Source organism: Cervus elaphus, chromosome 2, assembly GCF_910594005.1.
Source record: "Cervus elaphus chromosome 2, mCerEla1.1, whole genome shotgun sequence".
Taxonomy (NCBI): domain Eukaryota; kingdom Metazoa; phylum Chordata; class Mammalia; order Artiodactyla; family Cervidae; genus Cervus; species Cervus elaphus.
Genome location: NC_057816.1, coordinates 1,495,573 through 1,513,157, shown reverse-complemented (window position 1 = coordinate 1,513,157; position 17,585 = coordinate 1,495,573). Strand labels below are relative to the sequence as shown.

The 17,585-nt window shown below is 64.6% G+C and overlaps 1 protein-coding gene across 19 annotated transcripts; it reads right to left on the bottom strand.

Annotated features, from left to right (window-relative positions):
- Positions 1-967: 967 nt before the first annotated feature.
- TNNT3 (troponin T3, fast skeletal type) lies at positions 968-16,958 on the bottom strand. Of its 19 annotated transcripts, none has more exons than XM_043923478.1 (17): positions 16,832-16,877; positions 13,747-13,779; positions 13,620-13,633; positions 13,188-13,205; positions 12,108-12,125; positions 11,912-11,954; positions 10,947-10,967; positions 10,734-10,748; positions 8,392-8,410; positions 5,811-5,856; positions 4,997-5,113; positions 4,816-4,893; positions 4,432-4,545; positions 4,245-4,354; positions 4,070-4,160; positions 3,142-3,182; positions 968-1,167 (listed from the first exon to the last, which is right to left on the bottom strand). In XM_043923478.1, exons 11-17 carry the CDS (start codon positions 5,078-5,080, stop codon positions 1,113-1,115), a joined length of 573 nt encoding a protein of 190 aa, XP_043779413.1. In that variant the 5' UTR covers positions 5,081-5,113; positions 5,811-5,856; positions 8,392-8,410; positions 10,734-10,748; positions 10,947-10,967; positions 11,912-11,954; positions 12,108-12,125; positions 13,188-13,205; positions 13,620-13,633; positions 13,747-13,779; positions 16,832-16,877; the 3' UTR covers positions 968-1,112. The 19 variants fall into 19 exon arrangements, with proteins under 19 accessions (XP_043779413.1, XP_043779423.1, XP_043779303.1 ...); XM_043923488.1 differs by lacking the exon at positions 3,142-3,182 and adding an exon at positions 2,540-2,580; XM_043923368.1 differs by lacking the exons at positions 3,142-3,182; positions 11,912-11,954 and adding an exon at positions 2,540-2,580 and having other exon boundaries at positions 16,832-16,958.
- Positions 16,959-17,585: the final 627 nt, after the last annotated feature.

Here is a 17,585-nt window from a genome sequence, read left to right as displayed (position 1 = left end):
CCCGCCCCCGTGCGCTGACCGCCTCTCCCCAGGGCGGCTCTCATCCCGTCATTCCTGTGAGAGGTGGAGGGACAGTGCTGGGATCGGGGGACCCCACTGTTACATGGAGGTGCTCACCCTCGAGGCCCCCGCTGCAGGAGGGCACAGTGGCTGGGCGCAGGGTATTCACATCAACTGCAAGGAGCCCTGTTGTGTGGGGGTGGGCTGCCCGAGGGCCTGAGGACGTGTGTGTGTGTGTGTGTGTGTGTGTGTTGGAGTTCATGCTGTGTACAGGCACGTACCGTCCGGGTGGGCGAGCTCATTGTCTGGGGTCTGGCGCCCCGCAGCCGCCTGAGCTGGGATGCTCCCCACTTCCCCCCTCTCCGCAGAGCCCTCCCGGGGGGCCATCCAGGCTCGGCAGCTTCCTCCGTGAATACTTGGCTGAGCAAGGCTCTATGTCTTGATCCAATTTTTGTGATTTATATTTTCCGTAATTCTACTTGGTCAGGCCTTTCAGACTTATTACACAGGGAGTGCTCTGTTCTTGTAGAATATAGAAAGAACGGTCTGTGTTGCCACGACTGCTCCCTGAGATGTGCTCTCCTCCCCCTCCCTGGGGCCGCGTGCACCTCCCCTGCTCCGGGCCCCCTTCTGCCCTGTTTCTGGGGGACGTTCATGCCCCAGACCTGCCTTCCGGACGCCCTGCAAAGGCCAAGCTCTGCTACCCCAAACTGGGGGGGCTGGGGGCCAGCAAAGTGGGCTCGCACGCGGGGTGGGGATGGGGTGACTGTCCGTTGACACAAGTGGAAGCCGCTGGCAGAGCCGGTGGGCACCTGGGGGTCTCTGTGGCGTAGAAGACCACTGCTGGGGGTCTCCTGAGCTGACCCCTAGGTGAGCAGCTGGGTCCCGTGGGCTCCCAAGCTGCAGAGCAGCCCCCGCCACACCCTCCCCACCCTGGGGCCCCACTGATGAGCCAGCACACACGCGGTGAAGGGGAGCCTGCTCCTTTATTCACAGGCCCCAGAGCATGGACGCAGTGAGGACAGAGACGCAGGGGGCTCCTGGGGGCTGGACCCCCGCACGTGAGTCCCCCGGGCCGAGGGTCTCTGCCTCTGGGAGCCTCGTTGGCCGCTCTACTTCCAGCGCCCGCCGACTTTGCCCTTGGCCGTGGTCCCGGCCTTCTTGCTGCTGTAAATGGGAAGCAAGTTGGTCTTGAGCGTGAGGGGGTCTGGGACCCTGGCTGGCCCCTTCCCCAGCCCCCAGCAGACCCCAGACCCTGGCAGCTCGGCCTGGCCCAGCCCTAGCAGCCCAGGGGCATCCCCAGCCTTGGTCCAGCAGCGGTGACTCACCTGTGCCTGCCCACCAGGCCTGGGCGACTGTGTGCTGGGGAGGTTAGTGAGGTTAAGGGGGTGTGGGCAAGGGCTGGGCCCCTCTCCCTCCCTTCCCCACCCAAGGGACTCGGGGCACAGGCCCTTATGTCAGGCGGACCCAAGCCTGCCTGTCCCTACTGGTAGCTGCCATCCTCTCAGTAACTCTGGCCTGGAAAGAGCCAGCCCCCACCCTGGCCAGGATGGGCAGGGGCAGCAGGCAGGTCCAGTTCTTCACTCCAGGCCAGCAGTCCAGCCTGACAGACTTGGAACCTGGGAGGCCTCTGTCTTGTTCTAGAATCTCAGCCCGTCAGTCACCAATGAGACCGGGACCTCGGGGGATGGGGGTCCTTGGGAGCCCCCCTTCTGCCTGAGCCCTCTGCACAGCAGGGAGCCAGGAGCTGGCGGGGGCCGGGCCGCGGGGGGCGGTCATCGGCACTCGTCGTGGGCAGCTTCAGGCTGGAGTGGGCCCTGCGGCTCCCGAGGCTGCAGGGGAAGGCCTGGCACTGAGAGCCCTGCCCACAGCCCGTGTCCCTGAGCGGAAGCCAGCCTGAGAACCCTTCGGGCCATGCACACACACACACACACACGTGCATGCTCACACTCACACCTAGCCGAGTGACCTGCGAGAACCCCTGCCTCCTGCCATGGAGCCCAGGGCGGAGGGCGTGCACCTACGCCAGCCCCCTCTGCAGCCCTCGGGGCACCCCAGCTCAGCCTCCAGGCTCGGGCATTGAACCCCAGCAGGTGGCACCTGCCCTTCCTGGCAGCAGCTGCAAAGGGTCCCGTGGACCCAGCAGGCTCATCAACCCCAGACCAGGGGTCTCACCCAAGGCTGTGCAGGGTCTGCTGAGTCCCTGCCCAGGTCATCGCCAAGGTGACACGCTGCGGGTTGTCCAGGAGCCCAGGCTGGCTTCACCAGGTCACCCTGAAGGCCACCCTGGGGGCCTCCTGCTGGCCCTCCCAACCCACCTCCTGGGCTCTGGGGATGGGGGAGACTGGAGGCTGCAGGTCTGGGGCATAGGGCCCAACATGCTGGCCCAAGGGACCGGCCGGTTAGTCCTGTTACTGCTCTGCTGAGGGCCGCATGCCACCAGCACAGGCTGACGTCTCCGGGCCCCTGGGGGCAGTGGCAGCCAACCCCGTGGGGCTGCGTGCCTGGCGCAGAGCATGGGGCAGGCAGGGCTACTCACTGCTTCTGGGCCTGGTCAATGCGGCTCCTGAGGTTGGTGATCTGCAAACAACACAGGGGACTCACCTGCGCGTCCGCACGGGGCCTGGTAGGCCTCGGCGCTCTCACCGTGTCCTGGCTCCTCTGGTCTGGAGGAGCTCAGACTCGTGTCTCTGACTCACTCTCGGCGGCCTGAGCTGGACACCTGGGCCACGACACACTGCAGCCCCAGAGCTGGCCACTTACCTGCCCACCTCTGCAGGGTGTGGCGCGGGGGCAGGGGCCGGAGGTGGGCTCGCAAACACAGCCCCCGCCTGGCGGCCGGAGCTCAGAGCCCCGCGGCCGTCTCGCTCCCTGGCCCGGCTGCTCCCTCCTGCTGACCGCCCAGGGGAGGTCCGAGAGGTAAGGGCCAGCCTCCACTGCCGACGAAGGGCAGCGGGTCAGCCTCGGAAGCCCCCAGGTGGCAGGCAAGGGGGAGGAGGCGGGCGGGGGACCCAGGGACATCCTCCGGGTTCTCCGTGCCCGCTGCTGCCGACACCCGCAACGACCCAGGTTTCCGCCATGCGCGAGGCCCACCGTGCATGAACACTAGAGCCTGGTCCAGGGTGGACCCCGGCTACTTACAACTTGGCCAGCATCTCCACTCTGGCCCGGACGTTCATGATCTAGAAAGACCGAGATGGTTAGGGGGCTGGGTGGGCGGCCGAGGCTTGGGTGCCCTGCGTGCTCAGGGCCAGCCTGGTCCGAGCTCTGGGGAACCCCTGTGCACACGTGTGTCGGGGCCTGCTCTCCTGGCTCAGCACGAGTGGGGCCCGTCTGGACCCTCTGAAGCCCATTTCCAAGGCCGGCCGGGAGCATTGGCACAGAGCGTGGTGCCCCCTCACCTGGGCCGCCGGGGGAGCGTTTTCCCCCAGAGGGAGGTGGAGAAATTCAAGTGCAGGAGGGCCAGGCAACCCACCCAAGGGCCCCGGGCTCCTGAGAAGGAGGCAGGACTCCTCCATCTGTCAGCACTGCTCGCCCACACCCTCTGTCTCAAGGGCCAGCGGGAGAGGGGCCCTGAGAGTGAACGGTCCTCCCGGGGGGACGCCGGAGGCTGGAGGGAAGGGTCTGCCTCTGGTCTATCATCAGGGTCTGTACCCAGCCCCATCCCAGGCCCATGTTGACTCCGAGGGGAGTGTCCACCCAGGGCTGCCGACCTGAGCTGTGACTCCAGGGTGGGGGAGACCCCGCCCAGGCCCCCTCCTCAGCTCTGAGTCCCCAGGGCTGGCCTGGCCGGAACTTGGGTGTGCAGAGGAGTCTGGGTGAGGTGGAAACCCCACCCCAGAGGAACTCAATGCCCCCCTGGCGGGCTCAGGACACTGGGTCTCCAGACCCCTGCTCCCGGACAAGGGCACTCTGCGCCACCGCACCCCCCGCCAGCCATAAGCGCCGTCCTGACGTGAGGCCGGCCTGGAGGACCCCGGGCGGGGCCCCCCGCAGGGCAGGGGGCTCGGTCGAGGTCTGGGGACGCGGGGCGCCCGCCAGCGGGCGAAGCCAGGGACAGGACACTCACGTCGTATTTCTGACGCTTCAGCTTCTCTCCATACTCAAACTTGTCCATCTCTAGCTTGTACAAGGTGTCCCAGAGCTCCTTGGCCTTGTCCCTGGGGGTGGCCGTGGGTGAGGGGCTGCTGGGTCAGCCCCGGCAGGAGGGTCCAGGCGCCCCCCACCACCGGGCGGGTCCTCACCTGAGCTTGTCCTCGCTGAGGTGGTCGATGTTGAGGGGCTTCCTCCGCTCGGCCAGGACCTTCTTCTTCATCTCCCGGGCTGTCTGCTTCTTGCCCCTCTTCTGGTCTGCCTGGGGGGACACGGGAGGGGGCGCGTCGAGCCGGTCCGGGGCCGCGGCGGGGCGCTCAGCCCCATGCCCGCACTCACCTTGGCCAGGTAGCTGCTGTAGTTGGCACCCATGGAGGACAGAGCCTTCTTTTTCTTCAGGTCATCCTCAGCCCGCCTCTTGGCGTCCTCCTCCTCCCGCCGCGCCTTCTCCTCCTGCGGGCACACCCCCACCCCCAACCAAGACCTCAGCGCAGGCGTCGAGGACCTGCTTGGGCCTGGAACCTTCTGGAAGGTCCTGGTCCCTGTTGGGTCCACCCTCTCGCAGGGGTTCTGCGGGGCAGGGGGACTTGGCTGATGGCCTGGGTTCCTAGGCCAGTGTCAAGGGGATTGTCAGAAAGGGGGAGGTCTGGGAGCCGGGGCTCCTGAAGCAGGGGGCTGGGGGCCGCGCTGGGGGCCGGGCTGGGGGCTGGGGGGCCGTCTCACCGCCAGTCTGTTCTGGCGTTCACGCTCCTTCTCTGCCCGGATCCTCTGCTGCTCAGCTCTCTCTGCTCGGCGCTTCTCCTGCGGCCGGAGGAAAGCGGGTCAGCCTGGCCTGGCCCGCCCCTGGACCCCCGGCCACATCCACCAGCCCGACTTCCACCCAGAGCTGCAGGGCTGGACTCACGATTCTCTCCTTGAGGGCGACCAGCTCCTCTTCCTCCTTCTTCCGAGCCTCGAAGTGGCTGTCGATGAGAGCCTGGAGCTCCATGAGGTCTTTGTTCTGGCGCTTCTTCTGGATGTCCTGTGGGGACAGGCCCATCACACCCGCTCTCCTCTCGATCCTCGGGCTGCCTGCTCCTTCAGCCATGGGGTCAGAGTGGTACCCTCCTTGTGGCTGAGTCCAGGCCATGCAGAGCCCTGAGGTCAGTGAGCACCCCTGGGATGGACTCCTCTGACTTGGCCTCATTGTTATGCCCAGAGATGCCTGGGTGGGTTGGACAGAAAGGAAATTGGGGAACGAAGTAGTCTGTTGGATACACAGATGGATGGGTGGGTAAATGGGTGTAACAGTGAGTGGGGGCATGATGAGTGAGTAGATGGGGGATGGATGGATGGGTGGGAAGTGGGTGGATGGATGGGAGGCTGCACAGATGGATGATGGATAGTTGGGTGGGTGACTGGATGGATGGAGAGATGAGTGGATGGATGGGTGGGGAGTGGATGGACAGATGGGAGGATGCACAGATGGATGATGGATAGTTGGGTGGGTGATTGGATGGATGGGGAGAGACGGGGAGATGGGTGGATGGATGAGTGGGGAGGAGGTGTTATTCCTGGATGAGTTCCCTCTGATGCAGGAATGAATCATAGCAAGAGTGCATGGAGCCAGGAGGCCCCAGTTCTGGCTGTTCTAAATGATGTCCCCTTCTCAGGCTTAGCCTGGAGCCGAAGGCTGGAGGCCTGGGGAGTCTGTGTGAACCCAGCTCCCGTAAACTTACATCAAAGTCGACTTTCTCCCCTTCCGGGATCTTAGGAGCAGTGAGTCTGAAGAAGAGAGAGAGGCTCATGAGTACGGGTGAGTGGGTCCCCACCAGGACGGTGGGCTGGACCCAACCTGGCCTGGCCCTAGGCTGGCCCTCCTGCCCTTCACCCTGGCACCCAGTTGAGGGCACATGGCCTGACCTTGTTCTTGTCAAATATATAGCCCACTGTCCCCAGAGTGGCTTGACCCTTCTAGAAGTTTATAACCTCTTAGCGTCAGCCTGTCTTGCCCACTCCTGGGCCTCTCAAGGGCTGCTTCACCCCTGCTCACCCAGGAAGGGTGACCTTGCTCTCTTTCTCAAACAAAAGAAGGCAAGGCAGTCACCATAGGCCCTTCTGGGGTCTTTGGCCTCTGTGGTCAGGAACGGCCATCTCGGCTGACCCTTTGCGTTTCTCTGGTCCCTCTTTGACCTTTCTTTCTGGGGATCCAGAGGAGGGGGTGCTGGGCAGAACGCACGTCGTGCGGAGAAGAAAGGATATCCCTCCCGAATCCCTTCGGCCGTGACTCCCCCTCCCCCCATACATCTCGAAAGGAGCACAGAGTTAAATCAACAACAGAAACAAGAGCTTCTTCAAAAAAGAAGAGAGTGGAACTGAACGTAGATCGGCATGCTGGCGAGGGAAGCGATTTTCTGAGCTCAGAAGGTCCCACTCAGGCAAAGATGGCCAGAGGAGGCCATGCAAATGAAAAACTTATGGAAAAAGGCACAACGTGAAAGGGGGGGAAAAACCAGACTAGAAAAATATTTTCAGCAAATACAGAGAAGACTTATATCCTTATGCAAACCGATGATTAAGAAAACATAGAGACGCCCCCGCCGTTAGATAAATGGGCAGAGGGTGAACGCTAGCGGCGCCCCGAGAAGAAAGACCACCAGCCAACACACGTGGGAGGGGCTCCCGAGCCGTCAAAGGAATGTGAACAAAAACAGCCAGAGAGGCCGCTTCTCACCCGCCCGCCGGAGGCCCATGTGCAGGCACGTCGCGGGCCCTGGGCATGTGGTGTGGAGGCCGCTGGCGGCCCTCGTGGAAGCCTTTTGGCAGAGGACATCAAAAGCCTTAAGAACGTTCCTACTCTTTGACCCAGTAATTCCATTCTGGGAATGCGGCCTAGGGAAATAACCCGAAAGACAGAAAATGCTTTCCACCCAGCGTTATTTATGATAGTAAAATATTGGGGAAAGCCTTAATATCCTGCAATAGAGGAATGGTTAGGAAAATTATGGTTTGTCCAATTGATGGAATATTATGTGGCCATTCAAAATATTTAAGAAGACTATGTAAAAACATGGAAAAATACTTAGGACACAGCTCTGCATTTTAGAAAAGCAGAATTCAAGGCTGTATAGACAAGACGATGTTTGAAAAACAGCTCAGAGTTTCAAACCTTTTTTCCAAGTCCTATGCATGGAAAAAGAGTAGGAAGAAATAAGCCTTTTTATTTCTTTCTCCTCTTTTCCGCAGTCTGGCTGGCGGGGTGGGAGAGTTATAGATGATTTTTTTTTTCATTGGACTTTTACGTATTTTCCAAATTTTCTTTAATGAGGTGTTTTATTTTCATAATGAAAACACAAACATTTTTTTAAAACTAGAAAATATCTTGTGACCCGGCAGCTTTCTTTAAAATTGCTGAAAAATAAAGTGTAACGGATGGAAATGTGCTGGCTACACACTCGCATATTTCCAGCCCTCTGTGCAGAGTCCGCGGGGCTCCCCTGAGTGGGAGCGAGCACTTGGCCTGTGCTCACGGGCTCTGACATGCCTTCCCCCGCAGAGCAAGGAGGCACGTGTCCCCCGAGGACGGGGGGTGGATCACGTACGAGGGCCGTGGGCTCACACGTACTTATCAGAAACAGAAAATCAGTAACGCCAGATTAAAACAAGAAACCTCTGAACCACTAGCACGCAGGCCAAATGAGCCAAAGTCTCTTTGAACCAGGACGAAGCTTCCCCCGGGGGCTCAAGGCCCCCACGAAGGGGAAGATTGGGGCTCCGGTCAGGGTTTTGCTCCCAGGCGGGTTTCAAGGCCGAAAGCCTCCCTCCCAGCACCCCACCATTCATATCGGGGGCCCCGGGAGATGCAGGGGGCAGGGTGGCCAGGAGGGTGGGCACCAGAAAGGGCCGTGGGAGCTCCATGGGGCCTCCCTCTCTCTGCCCCGACTCCCCCAACTTCCTGCCCCCTTCCTTCCTCTGCCCAGCGCCTGCTCCTGCAGGAAGCCATCTTTGTCTACTCTGCATGGTCGGGGCACGGACTGGGCCTCCAGAGTCCGTCCCTACCCGTCCCCGGGGTGAAGCCCCAGGGCAGGTGTGAGCCCCACCCGGAGGAGTGCACCACTGCCCCGGTGACCCCGTTCCCCGGGCGAGCCTCACCCAGAATCCAGGACCCCGAATTCAGGAGCAAAGGAGTGGCTGCGGCCCCTGGAGGATTTGGGTCCGCAGGGCCCAACAAGCTTCGCAGCCCCATCTGAGCCCGGCCCCTGGGCCTCACAGGCTCCCCTCGCCCGCCTGGCGTCCAGCCCGGCCCAGCCCCGCACTCACCTGGGTCTCGGCTTCTCCTCTGATCAGCAGGGCAGCGGCGGGGGGAGAGAGGAGAGGGGAGGCCAGGTGAGAGGGCAGCCCGCCGGTCCCCGCGCCCCTGACCAGGACCCCCCCCCACAGTGGACCCGCCCTCCCACCCACCAGGGGCCAGGGACTTGCCCCCACCGGGGCCCACAGGATTCCCTGTGGGATCTGAGGAGGAGAATGGGTGCAGGGCTCAGGGCAGGGGGCGCGGAGAGAAGGGGAGAAGGGGCCCGGGGGTGCCACGCCTTCGGGGCAGAGACAAGGCTAAGGCTGGGGGCCCGGGTGGAGGACACGTCTTCCTGCCCGCCTCCTGATGTGCCTGCTGACCCCCTGGTGTCCATGTGGGGTGGTGTGAAGCTCAGGACAGAGCTAAGCCCTGCGGCAGACGCAGCTCGAAGCAGCAAGGCCCGGCCCTCGGAGGCCCCGGCGTCAGAAGAGGAGGACGGACGGGTGGGCAGGCGGCCGAGCCAGAGGCACCGAGAGCCCTCAAGACGGACCCGGGCGGGCGGGCGGGCCTCTCTGCCAGGGTCTGTGCGGACCGCGCAGGCACCGCGTGCGGCCAGGGGCCTGGCCTTACCTGCCTGGTCCTCCCAGTCCTCCTGCTCCGCGTCTTCGGGTGAAAGCGCACATGCAAGAGAAAGCGGCGGGCGCGGGCGCGGGCTAGGGGCGGGCCAGCCAGGGCACAGCTGAGCCCGCGCCCCCCCGGGGCGGGCGCTGTCCTGGACCCCACTGCTGACCCCCTCTGAGGGCTGCAGCGCTTCTGTCCAGGAGGGTCGGAAGAGCTAGCTGCAGGGCCAGGATGCCCAGGGAGACTGCCCCCTGCCCCAGAAGGCCAGCAGTGGCTGGAGGGGCTGCTGAGGGCCTGTGGGCTCTGGCTGCAGGCTTCCTTAAGCCTTTCCACTGGGGGTGGCCTCCCTGGAAGAAAAGCTATGGGAAACCTAGACCCTGATGCTGGTCCAGACTGAGGGCAAGAAAAGGGGTGACAAAGGATAATATGGCTGGGTGGCATCACCGACTCCGCGGACGTGACTGTGAGCAAAGTCGGACATGCCTGAGTGACTGAGCCTCAGTGACCAGGGCTGGGTGCTCTGGGGGCCTGACTCCTGGATTTCGTTGGGTTGAAACCCAGGGGTTTTCAAACAAGAAGGCTGATAATGTCTCCTGGGGCCTCAGACCTGCAGAAGCCTGGCTAGTTGAGGTCCCAAGCCAAGGGGACGAGAGCACCGAGGCTGAGCCCCGAGGGGCGCGGGAGCCTGGATCAGCTCGGCCATGAGGGCCTGCCCCTGTTCCCGGGCCTTTGGTGGAAGGGACAGCGCCATTCACATCTGGCCCTCAGCCTGTCTGAGCTGCCGGGGCAGGAGGACTGTGGTCAGGGTCTCCCCTGGCAGATCCCTGGGTTGCTTAGCAACCAGCCCCCACTCGCACAAACAGCCTCCTGCGCCTGCTGGGGCCGCTCAGCTTTCAGGTGGGCCTGACGTCACTGCCCCCCACCCCCGGCACCTGGTGGAGGGCTGGGAGGGGGGCGGGGAGCAGGGGGAGGCAAAGCGCCACGCGGCAAAGCTCCCAGGCGGCGGGCGAGCGGGAAGCAACCTGGCATCCCCAGCCTGTCTGTCTGTAGGCCCCAGGGCTGGTTCCAGGGTGACTGGGTGACCTCCTGACCCCCACATCCCTGCCAGGCCCAGTGTCCACCCCGTGACCTCGGGCCCGGCCGGCCCCTCTGTCTTGCAGGCGGTCTCGCTGAGGCCTGGGACAGGGAGGCAGCTTGGAGCCTGCACTCTGGGTGCAGGCCCTGCAGGGAGGCCCTCTGCGGCCCCGACGAGGGCTGTGTGAAGGCGGGGGGCTCTGACTTGGGCCCTGATGGCTCCACCCAGGGGGCCCCAGCACTTCCAGGCCCCTGGGCCCCCCCTGCGACCTCAGCCTGACTTTCTGCTTCACCCACTTGCCTCCCCACCCTTCCCATTCACCCCCGCGGCTTCCCCACTCTGCCTTCCTTGCTGTCTGGGGCCCTGCCTCTCCCCCCTGCCCTTCTCCACCCAGGTTGGTGGGTCCCGGGGGTCCCAGTGGACCCCAGTGGCATCCTCCCAGCACCCCTCTCTGAGGCCCTTCGAGGCTGGCCACCCCCACCTTCCTGCGGCGACCCGGGCGGGGCCTCACCCCCTCAGCCCCGAATGCTCGCTGCCTGTCGGCCGTCTGACACACAGCCACCCTCCCCATCCCCGGCCTAAGCGTTCCACCCCGTGCCCAGCCCTCGGGACGGCGGCAGGGAGAGTCAGGCAGGAGCGGCGGAGCTCAGGCCTCAGCATGGGGGGCGAGCCTACCTTCCTGGACTTCTTCTGTAGAAGCGGCACCGTTGGGGGGGGGGGGAGAGAGAACCACTGTGAACCTCGGGCAGAGGCGGGGGGCAGGCGGCGGGCAAGCAGGTGAGTGGGTTACGTGGCCCCTCTTGTTCCTCGTCGGCCAGGCTGCGGCTCACACCCACACACACCCCGTGTGCACACGCGCCCACACGGGACTGGAGCCATGGCACATACCTGGTTCATGAACTTCATGGACTAAGGAGGGCCATGGAGCAAGAGGCAACACGCGGGTCAGAGGTCAAAGGAGCAAGGATCCCGAGTTAATGGAAACAGCCGGTCGCCACAGGAGGGTCAGTGGCCGAGGCCGGGGGGTGGGAAGCGTGTGGGGAGTGAGCGAGACAAGGTCAATGTCGGCCGGGGCAGCGCCCCCAGTCCTGTCCCTGCCTGCACGCCGGGCTTCGCTTCTCTCGGGACACCCCTGCTGCTTGAGGGGCCACTGGGGTCCTGTCTCACTTGGCCGCCCCCGCCGCCGCTTCCCGTCTCCTTCAGGCCCCCGAGGACTTCCATGGGGGCAGGGCCGTGGCCTGCAGGGTGGCCCACGGGGCCTGGAAGGGAAGCTTCCTACCGGCCCGAGGCCAGGGCGCCCACTGCCTTTTCTCTCTGCACCCATGGAGGAGCCTGGGCGCTGGGTACCAGCTCTCAGCTGCCCTGACCACTGCGCCAACCCCAGGTTTCCCTGCCCTGCCACTGCCCAGTCCCGCCCCTGACCCGGGAGGGAGCTCCCGGGGGCAGGCTGGAGGGGGCCCGCGGGGGGCACTGCTGCCTGGCGGGGGCACAGACCGCAGGAGAGACCCCTGTGGGGGGGCCAGGTGCCGGGGGCTCTCAGGTGCCCACCCTGGGGCAGGAGGCTGGCTTCAGGGATGCCCCCGGGGCAGCTAGGTCTCATGTGGTCCAGCGGTCTCCCCGCTGACCCGCGCCCCCTGGGCTAGGGGGTGGCTGGGCCCATGTTGAGGGGGTAGTGCTGGCCCTCGGGGGGCCGGCCCGCTCAGGTCAAGCATTGGCCATGGTTAGTGGGTTACGGGGCGGCCACATGTGGGGGCCCCTTGGCTGGCTGGCACCTCGCCGCCCCCTCCCCCGCCCACTGTGCCGCAGCCAGCCCCGGGCCCCACATGGGGATCAGAAGTCCTGCGTCCGCATACCTTCCTCGTGGACCTCAGGGACTTCTGCAGGCGGGGGGGGGCGCTGGGTGAGCAGGGCCAAAGGAGAGACGAGAGGTTAGGCCGGGAGCGCACTGCACGCCCTTAGAGGGTGGGACACGCGGGGTCGCGTGAGGGTTGGGGTCGCGGGACAGAGGGCTGGGCGTTGGCTGGGGCCGGGGTCTTGGACCCCACTTACCTTCCTCCTGGGCCTCTTCTGTGGTGGGAACCGGGGGGAGCAGGAGGGAGAGAGAGAATAGGACAGTCGTTAGCGGGCTGGGCGTGGGGCGGCCGGGAAGGGAGGCACCCCGGGGTGGGGGCCGCGGGCACCAGGGAGGCTGGTGGGCATCATGGACCCACAGGGCCTCTGCGGCACAGCCTGCTCTGGGTCCTGGGGGTCCCGCCCTCCCCTGTCCTTGGGGAGTGGACTGAGGTGTCTCTGCGTCACTAAGTAACCTGGCCCTGAAGGTCCCGGAGGTGGGGACCTGGACAGGTGTGGGCTGGCATCCTCGGGGGCCCCGTGGCAGAGGCAGGCATTGGAGGAGCCCACTCGCGGGACCTGCCAACGCGCCCCATCAACTCCCTGGGAAGGCACTGCCTGGGACCACGCTTCCTTCTCAGAAAGAAGTCTCTCCACCTTTTCAGCAGAAAAAAGAAGAGCTTTGCTCACGTTGTTAGGGTAGCCAAGTGTTTTCAAAATATTTTCAAAACCTAGCGCCCAGAACAGCCCACAGGAGAGCCGGCCCAGCGGAGCTCGGGAGAGCCTGGCCGCGGCTGAGTGGGGCCCAGGGGCGCCCGTCGGGCCTGCAGACCACCCTGCACACCCTTCCCGGGGCCAGGCTCTGCGCCTGCCGGGAGGGGTCTCCTGACCCACCTGGGGGTCCCCACTGCCAGAGAGAGGGAGAGGGGGAGAGGCTGGGAGAGACAGAGACGTAGAGATGGAGATAGAGAAACAGAGAGAGAGACAGAGATAGACAAAGAGAGACAGACAGGGACAATCAGAGAGTGAGGGATGGGTGGGCGGCATACCAGACTTGCTATTAATGAGGTGAGTGTCTTCATGGCCAAATTCCAGCTAACCTCACACACCAGGGATACCATGAGATTATTATGTATAAATGATACATAATAATACAGAAGTATTAATGAACAATTAATGAGCGCCTCTCGATGGAGGGACGAGGTGGCTGTTAGGGGTGCGGGAGGTGGGGATTAATGACCACGGAGGTGGACGGTTAATGGGTGAGCTGGGCGGGGGCCTGGGGGGCGCCTCCGTTACCTTCCTCCTCGTACTCTTCTGCAAGGGGGTAGAACAAAGGAGAGGAAGCGGTTAGAGGGTGGCAGGGGGCCAGCCTGGACAGAGGCGGGGGGCCAGCCTGCCTGGCGCCCACTGTCAGGGGAGGACGGCGAAGAGGCCGAGGCTCGTGGGCAGGGGTCTGGGCCTCGAAGGCCTGGTCCTGCGATGGGAGCACGCTCCCCACTCTGCAAGCAGGGTGTCACGGGGCAGGGTGTCCACAGACTGGGCTGGGGACCTGTCCTTTGAGAAGAGGCGCAGGGTCAGGGGTGGGGGCCCTTTTGCAGAGGGGCGTCCACACGCCTGTGGCTTCCGGGGGGCTCCCCGGGCGAGGCACTGGCCGCAGATGGAGGGCCCCGTCCCACCTGGGCTTTCTGTCTAGAGCCGATGCAGAGAGAGTCTGGCGTCCACACTTACCCTCCACGTGCTCACTGTGGGGAGAGGGGCAAGGGTGAGGGGTCGATTCTTGGCGGGGTGGGGGGGGAATCTCCTCTGGCCTCTGAGCACGCGAGGTCCAGGGGTCCAGAAGCGGGCGGGTACTCACACTTCCTCGTCCGACATGGCGGCTGGGTGCTTTCTGCGGGGGGTGGGGGGAGACGGGGCAAGAGTGAGGAGCTGCCTGGGCCTCGAGGTGCAGGAATGTGGGGGGTGGGCTCAGCGAGCTGACTGTGGGGGGCCATCCTTGCACAGGGGTCGAGGGCCAGCTCCCTGGCCTGGGCGGGCCGGGCCTGCGCGGGGCCTCCTCGGCAGGCTGCCTTGCTTCCTCTGAGGCCCCAGGCCCCCAGCTCTCTTCGCCCCAGATCCGATCCCCCTCCGCCCCCCTTCCGGACCTGGCTCCGGCCTGCAGCCTGGAATCCTGGAGCTGGGCGGGAGCTGGGAGGTGGTGGCCGGGCCGAAATGCTCTCTGCAACGTTCCCCAAGGAGGATCATCCAGAAAGCATGCGGCTGAGCGGGCCGGGGCGGGGGGCCCTTCCTGGCAGCTCCGGGCCCCCGCGAGGCCCTGCTGAGGTTGCTCAAAACATCCCTCTTGGTGGTCTCTGCTCTTGGGTCTAGATAGTGGGGCGGGAGGGGAGGGGGCTCCCAGGGAGTCTCTGAATTTCAGAGCTTGCCTCCTCAAAATGGGCACCGTGGACCTTCCCTGGCCTTCCTGCATACCATGCCCACAAGGCCTGCTCCTCAGGAATGAGCCACGCTCCTTTCTCCCACTCATGGTTTCCCATGAGGGTGCTGCGTCCTCTGATGGGGGCACCCGGGGATTCCTTGGGGTCCCTCACGGTCCTCTGCAGAGCCCTTTTCCAAAACCACCAGAGAGCACGAGGCATCCATTCCCTCCCTTCTCCCCGTTGCCCCCGCAGGCTGAGCCCTGAGCTCATCGGGATGGGTCTGGTTTGTTTCTGAGAGTCCACGTGGCCACCCCCTTCCCCAGCCTGGTGCCCCTGCCAGGCCCACACGCCCTCTGAGAACCGAGCGAACGGCCCCATTCCTCCTCAGCCTGCTTTCCCAGGCCCCAAAGATGTTCTTGAATTTGTCAACGTCTGCAAAGAAGCTCTTGCCCGGGCCCGGCTGCGTGCGTCCAGGTGCGGCCGGCTCCGGGCCAGCACGCTCAGGGACCGTCTCTCCGTGAGCTGGCCCCCGTGCAGGCCTGAGGCAGCCGGGGCCTGGGAACGCGCGGGGCAGCTGCATCAGAATTTTGGCCCGGGGTTTTGAAAAACAGAGTTCATGACAACGCTACAGCCCACTTGAAGACAATCGTTCTGGTCCCCCCGGGAGCTTTGTATAAGAAAAACACAAGTTCATCATCGAAAAATGCATTTACATCGCATTGCTAAGGTGGGAACAGTTTTCCGAAGCCTCTGTCAAGAATGTTAATTTTCCCAAAGCAATTTAAGCTCCATGCAAAATTAACCAGCGGATGGATCTCTGCTAACCCCCTCCAGGAAACCGAGCAGCGCTTCCCAAGCCTGCTCTCCCTTCCTGGGGCCCTGCTGCCCCCTCAAGTCACAGCCTCCTGCTTCATCCAGCACACGGCTCCCACAGCCTTCCATGGGCCCCCACCCCACCCAGGATGCCATCACACCCTGGCTGTGCCCACCTCTCCCCCTGGCAGCGCCTGACACCTGTCACCGCCTTGAGAGGGGTGGTCATGGCCGGAGTCCAGGGTGGGTTATTTTTAAGGAGTCAGCGGCAGCTGAGACGTCCAGAAATAGGCACCCAGATTAGCCAAGACACCTCTGCCCAGAAACCCAAGATGGTGGGAGGGGGGCTGAGAACAGCCTCTGGCTCAGGTCTTGGCCTGCCCACCCCTCTTCCCCCGTAAGCTCCCCTGCAGGTCTCCACTTGCCCTCTTGTCTTCTGGGCTGGAGGACTCTGCCCTGCACCCCCGGGAAGGGTGCCCAGCCTCCAAACAGGGAAACTGAGGGCCCTCGGGGCCCCTGCTCCCCCGCCCAGTGAAGGCCGGGGGGTGATGCCTGCCGTGGCTCCTCTGTGCCCACCCCCACCCCCCCGCCGCCAGGGAGGGGCCCGGGGTGGGCTGCGCTTGGGGGCAGGCTGGCACTGAGACAGCTGAGAAGGAAACCGGCTGTCCATTTCGTGTCCTGCCCTCAGAGGGGCCATTGTGCAAACAGCCTCTGAGGTCACTGCTCCTCGGGGACCCCTCCTCCTTCCTTCCTTCCCAAGTGACAAGGGGGGGGTGTGGGCGAGGAGCCAGGAGGCCCTGCCGCTTGCTCACTGTGGGACCCTGACCCTCTTCCATGACCCCTGGGGCCCCGCCGTCCCGTGTGGCCGTGGCTCCCCAGCCGTCTCCTCCCAGAATGGTCGAGGGCGCCAGAAAGGTTGCTGCCTAGCCAGGGTGCCCCATCCCATGACGTCAGGAGGATGGCTGGGCCCCGGCCCCAGGGGGCACAGGAAAGGCGGGCGGGCGGGGGACGGGGCTGGGGAGCTCGGGCTGGGCCTCCTGGGAGCACGTGTTTCTCTGCCCAGGCCGAGGCGGGCGGGCAGGACAGACGCCGGCTGCCCGCTGCTCCCTCTGCCCCGGCCCCCGTCCTGTCCACTCCTGGCCTGGACCACTGGATACTCACTCCCAGACTGCTGGGGTCCCAGCCGCCCTCTTGCACAAACCCGCTCTGCAGGGCGTCACACAAGGCCCACCCTCATTTTCGTCTTCACGGACGGTGGTGTTGGGGGCAGCAGCCACTAGGCCGAGAGCTTCAGCCTCCGAGGGAACGCTGGCCGAGGCCAAGTGGGCAGCAGTGGTCCCACAGCGGCGGGTGGCCTTGCAGCCCTGGACAGAGCCCCTTCCTGGCCTCTTCACCCTACATCCTCAGCTCTCTCTGGCTGTCTTCCCCGGGGACCACCCCCCTGGGCCTTCCAGAGGCCCCCTCCTTCCTCCCTCTTGATCCTCCCAGAGCTCAGGTATAAAACAGCTTCTTCCCCATCCAATGTTCAGAGTACGTGACCCTGGAGTGCTCACATCCCAGACCCTTGAGACCCCGGGGCGGCTTCCCGGCATCTCTGAGATGCTGTCCTTAGAGTGGAGAGGCTGGAAGACCCAGTGTCCACGTCCAGGGACCCCAGGCTGCCAGCACGCAGCAGGCTGGCCCAGGCCCGGGGCTGCCCATGGTTCTACTGACCTGCAGCTGGGTCTGGAGAGACGGGCAGGAGCTCCCTGTGGACAAGACCGGCTCAGGCACTGCCCGCCAACCGCACGCCCTCGAGTTATAGTGACACTCGATCTTGCCCGGCAGCCCATTGGCTGGGCCTGGGTGGCCGGGCGCGTGCAGGCGGGCAGGGGCCGTGCCCCGAGGCCCCTGACCAAGTATAGGAATAGAAGAGGAGGCCTGAGGAGGGGGCCGCGTCCGAGGAGTCGGGGGCGCCCTCCTCCCCCGCAAGTGTCAGCTTCTATTTTTACTCCCCCGACAGCGGGCACATTCTTGATGGGCCGAGGAGGGTGAAGAAGGTGTTGGGTGGCTCTGAGGAGGCAGCCAAGGACTCTCCTGGGGCCTGGCTGGACTGGAGCCCCCAGGGCTGGGGCTCTGACTTCCCGGCAGCTGCCCCTCCCTCCAAGGAGATGCCCAGAGAGGGGGTCTGCCGTCTGTCCAGCCAGGCCCCGGGCCCACCCAGCTTCCTCGTCGGAGGGGGCGGCCTGCGGTCTCTGCGCCCTTGGGGAACGGAGGGCCTGTGAGGCCTCGGCCAGGCCCCCAGAGGGTCGGAGCCCGTTTAGTGGCCAGACCGGGTTCCCTGGGTGACGCGCTGGGGACACACAGAACACACGGGCGAGTGAGACGCTAACCCGCGTCTGGCCGCGCGGGGTCTGGCAGCTCCCGGTGCCGGGGGCCGCCCCTCTGCAGTGAGCCCGGGAACTCCCACCTCGGGGTCCAGACCCTG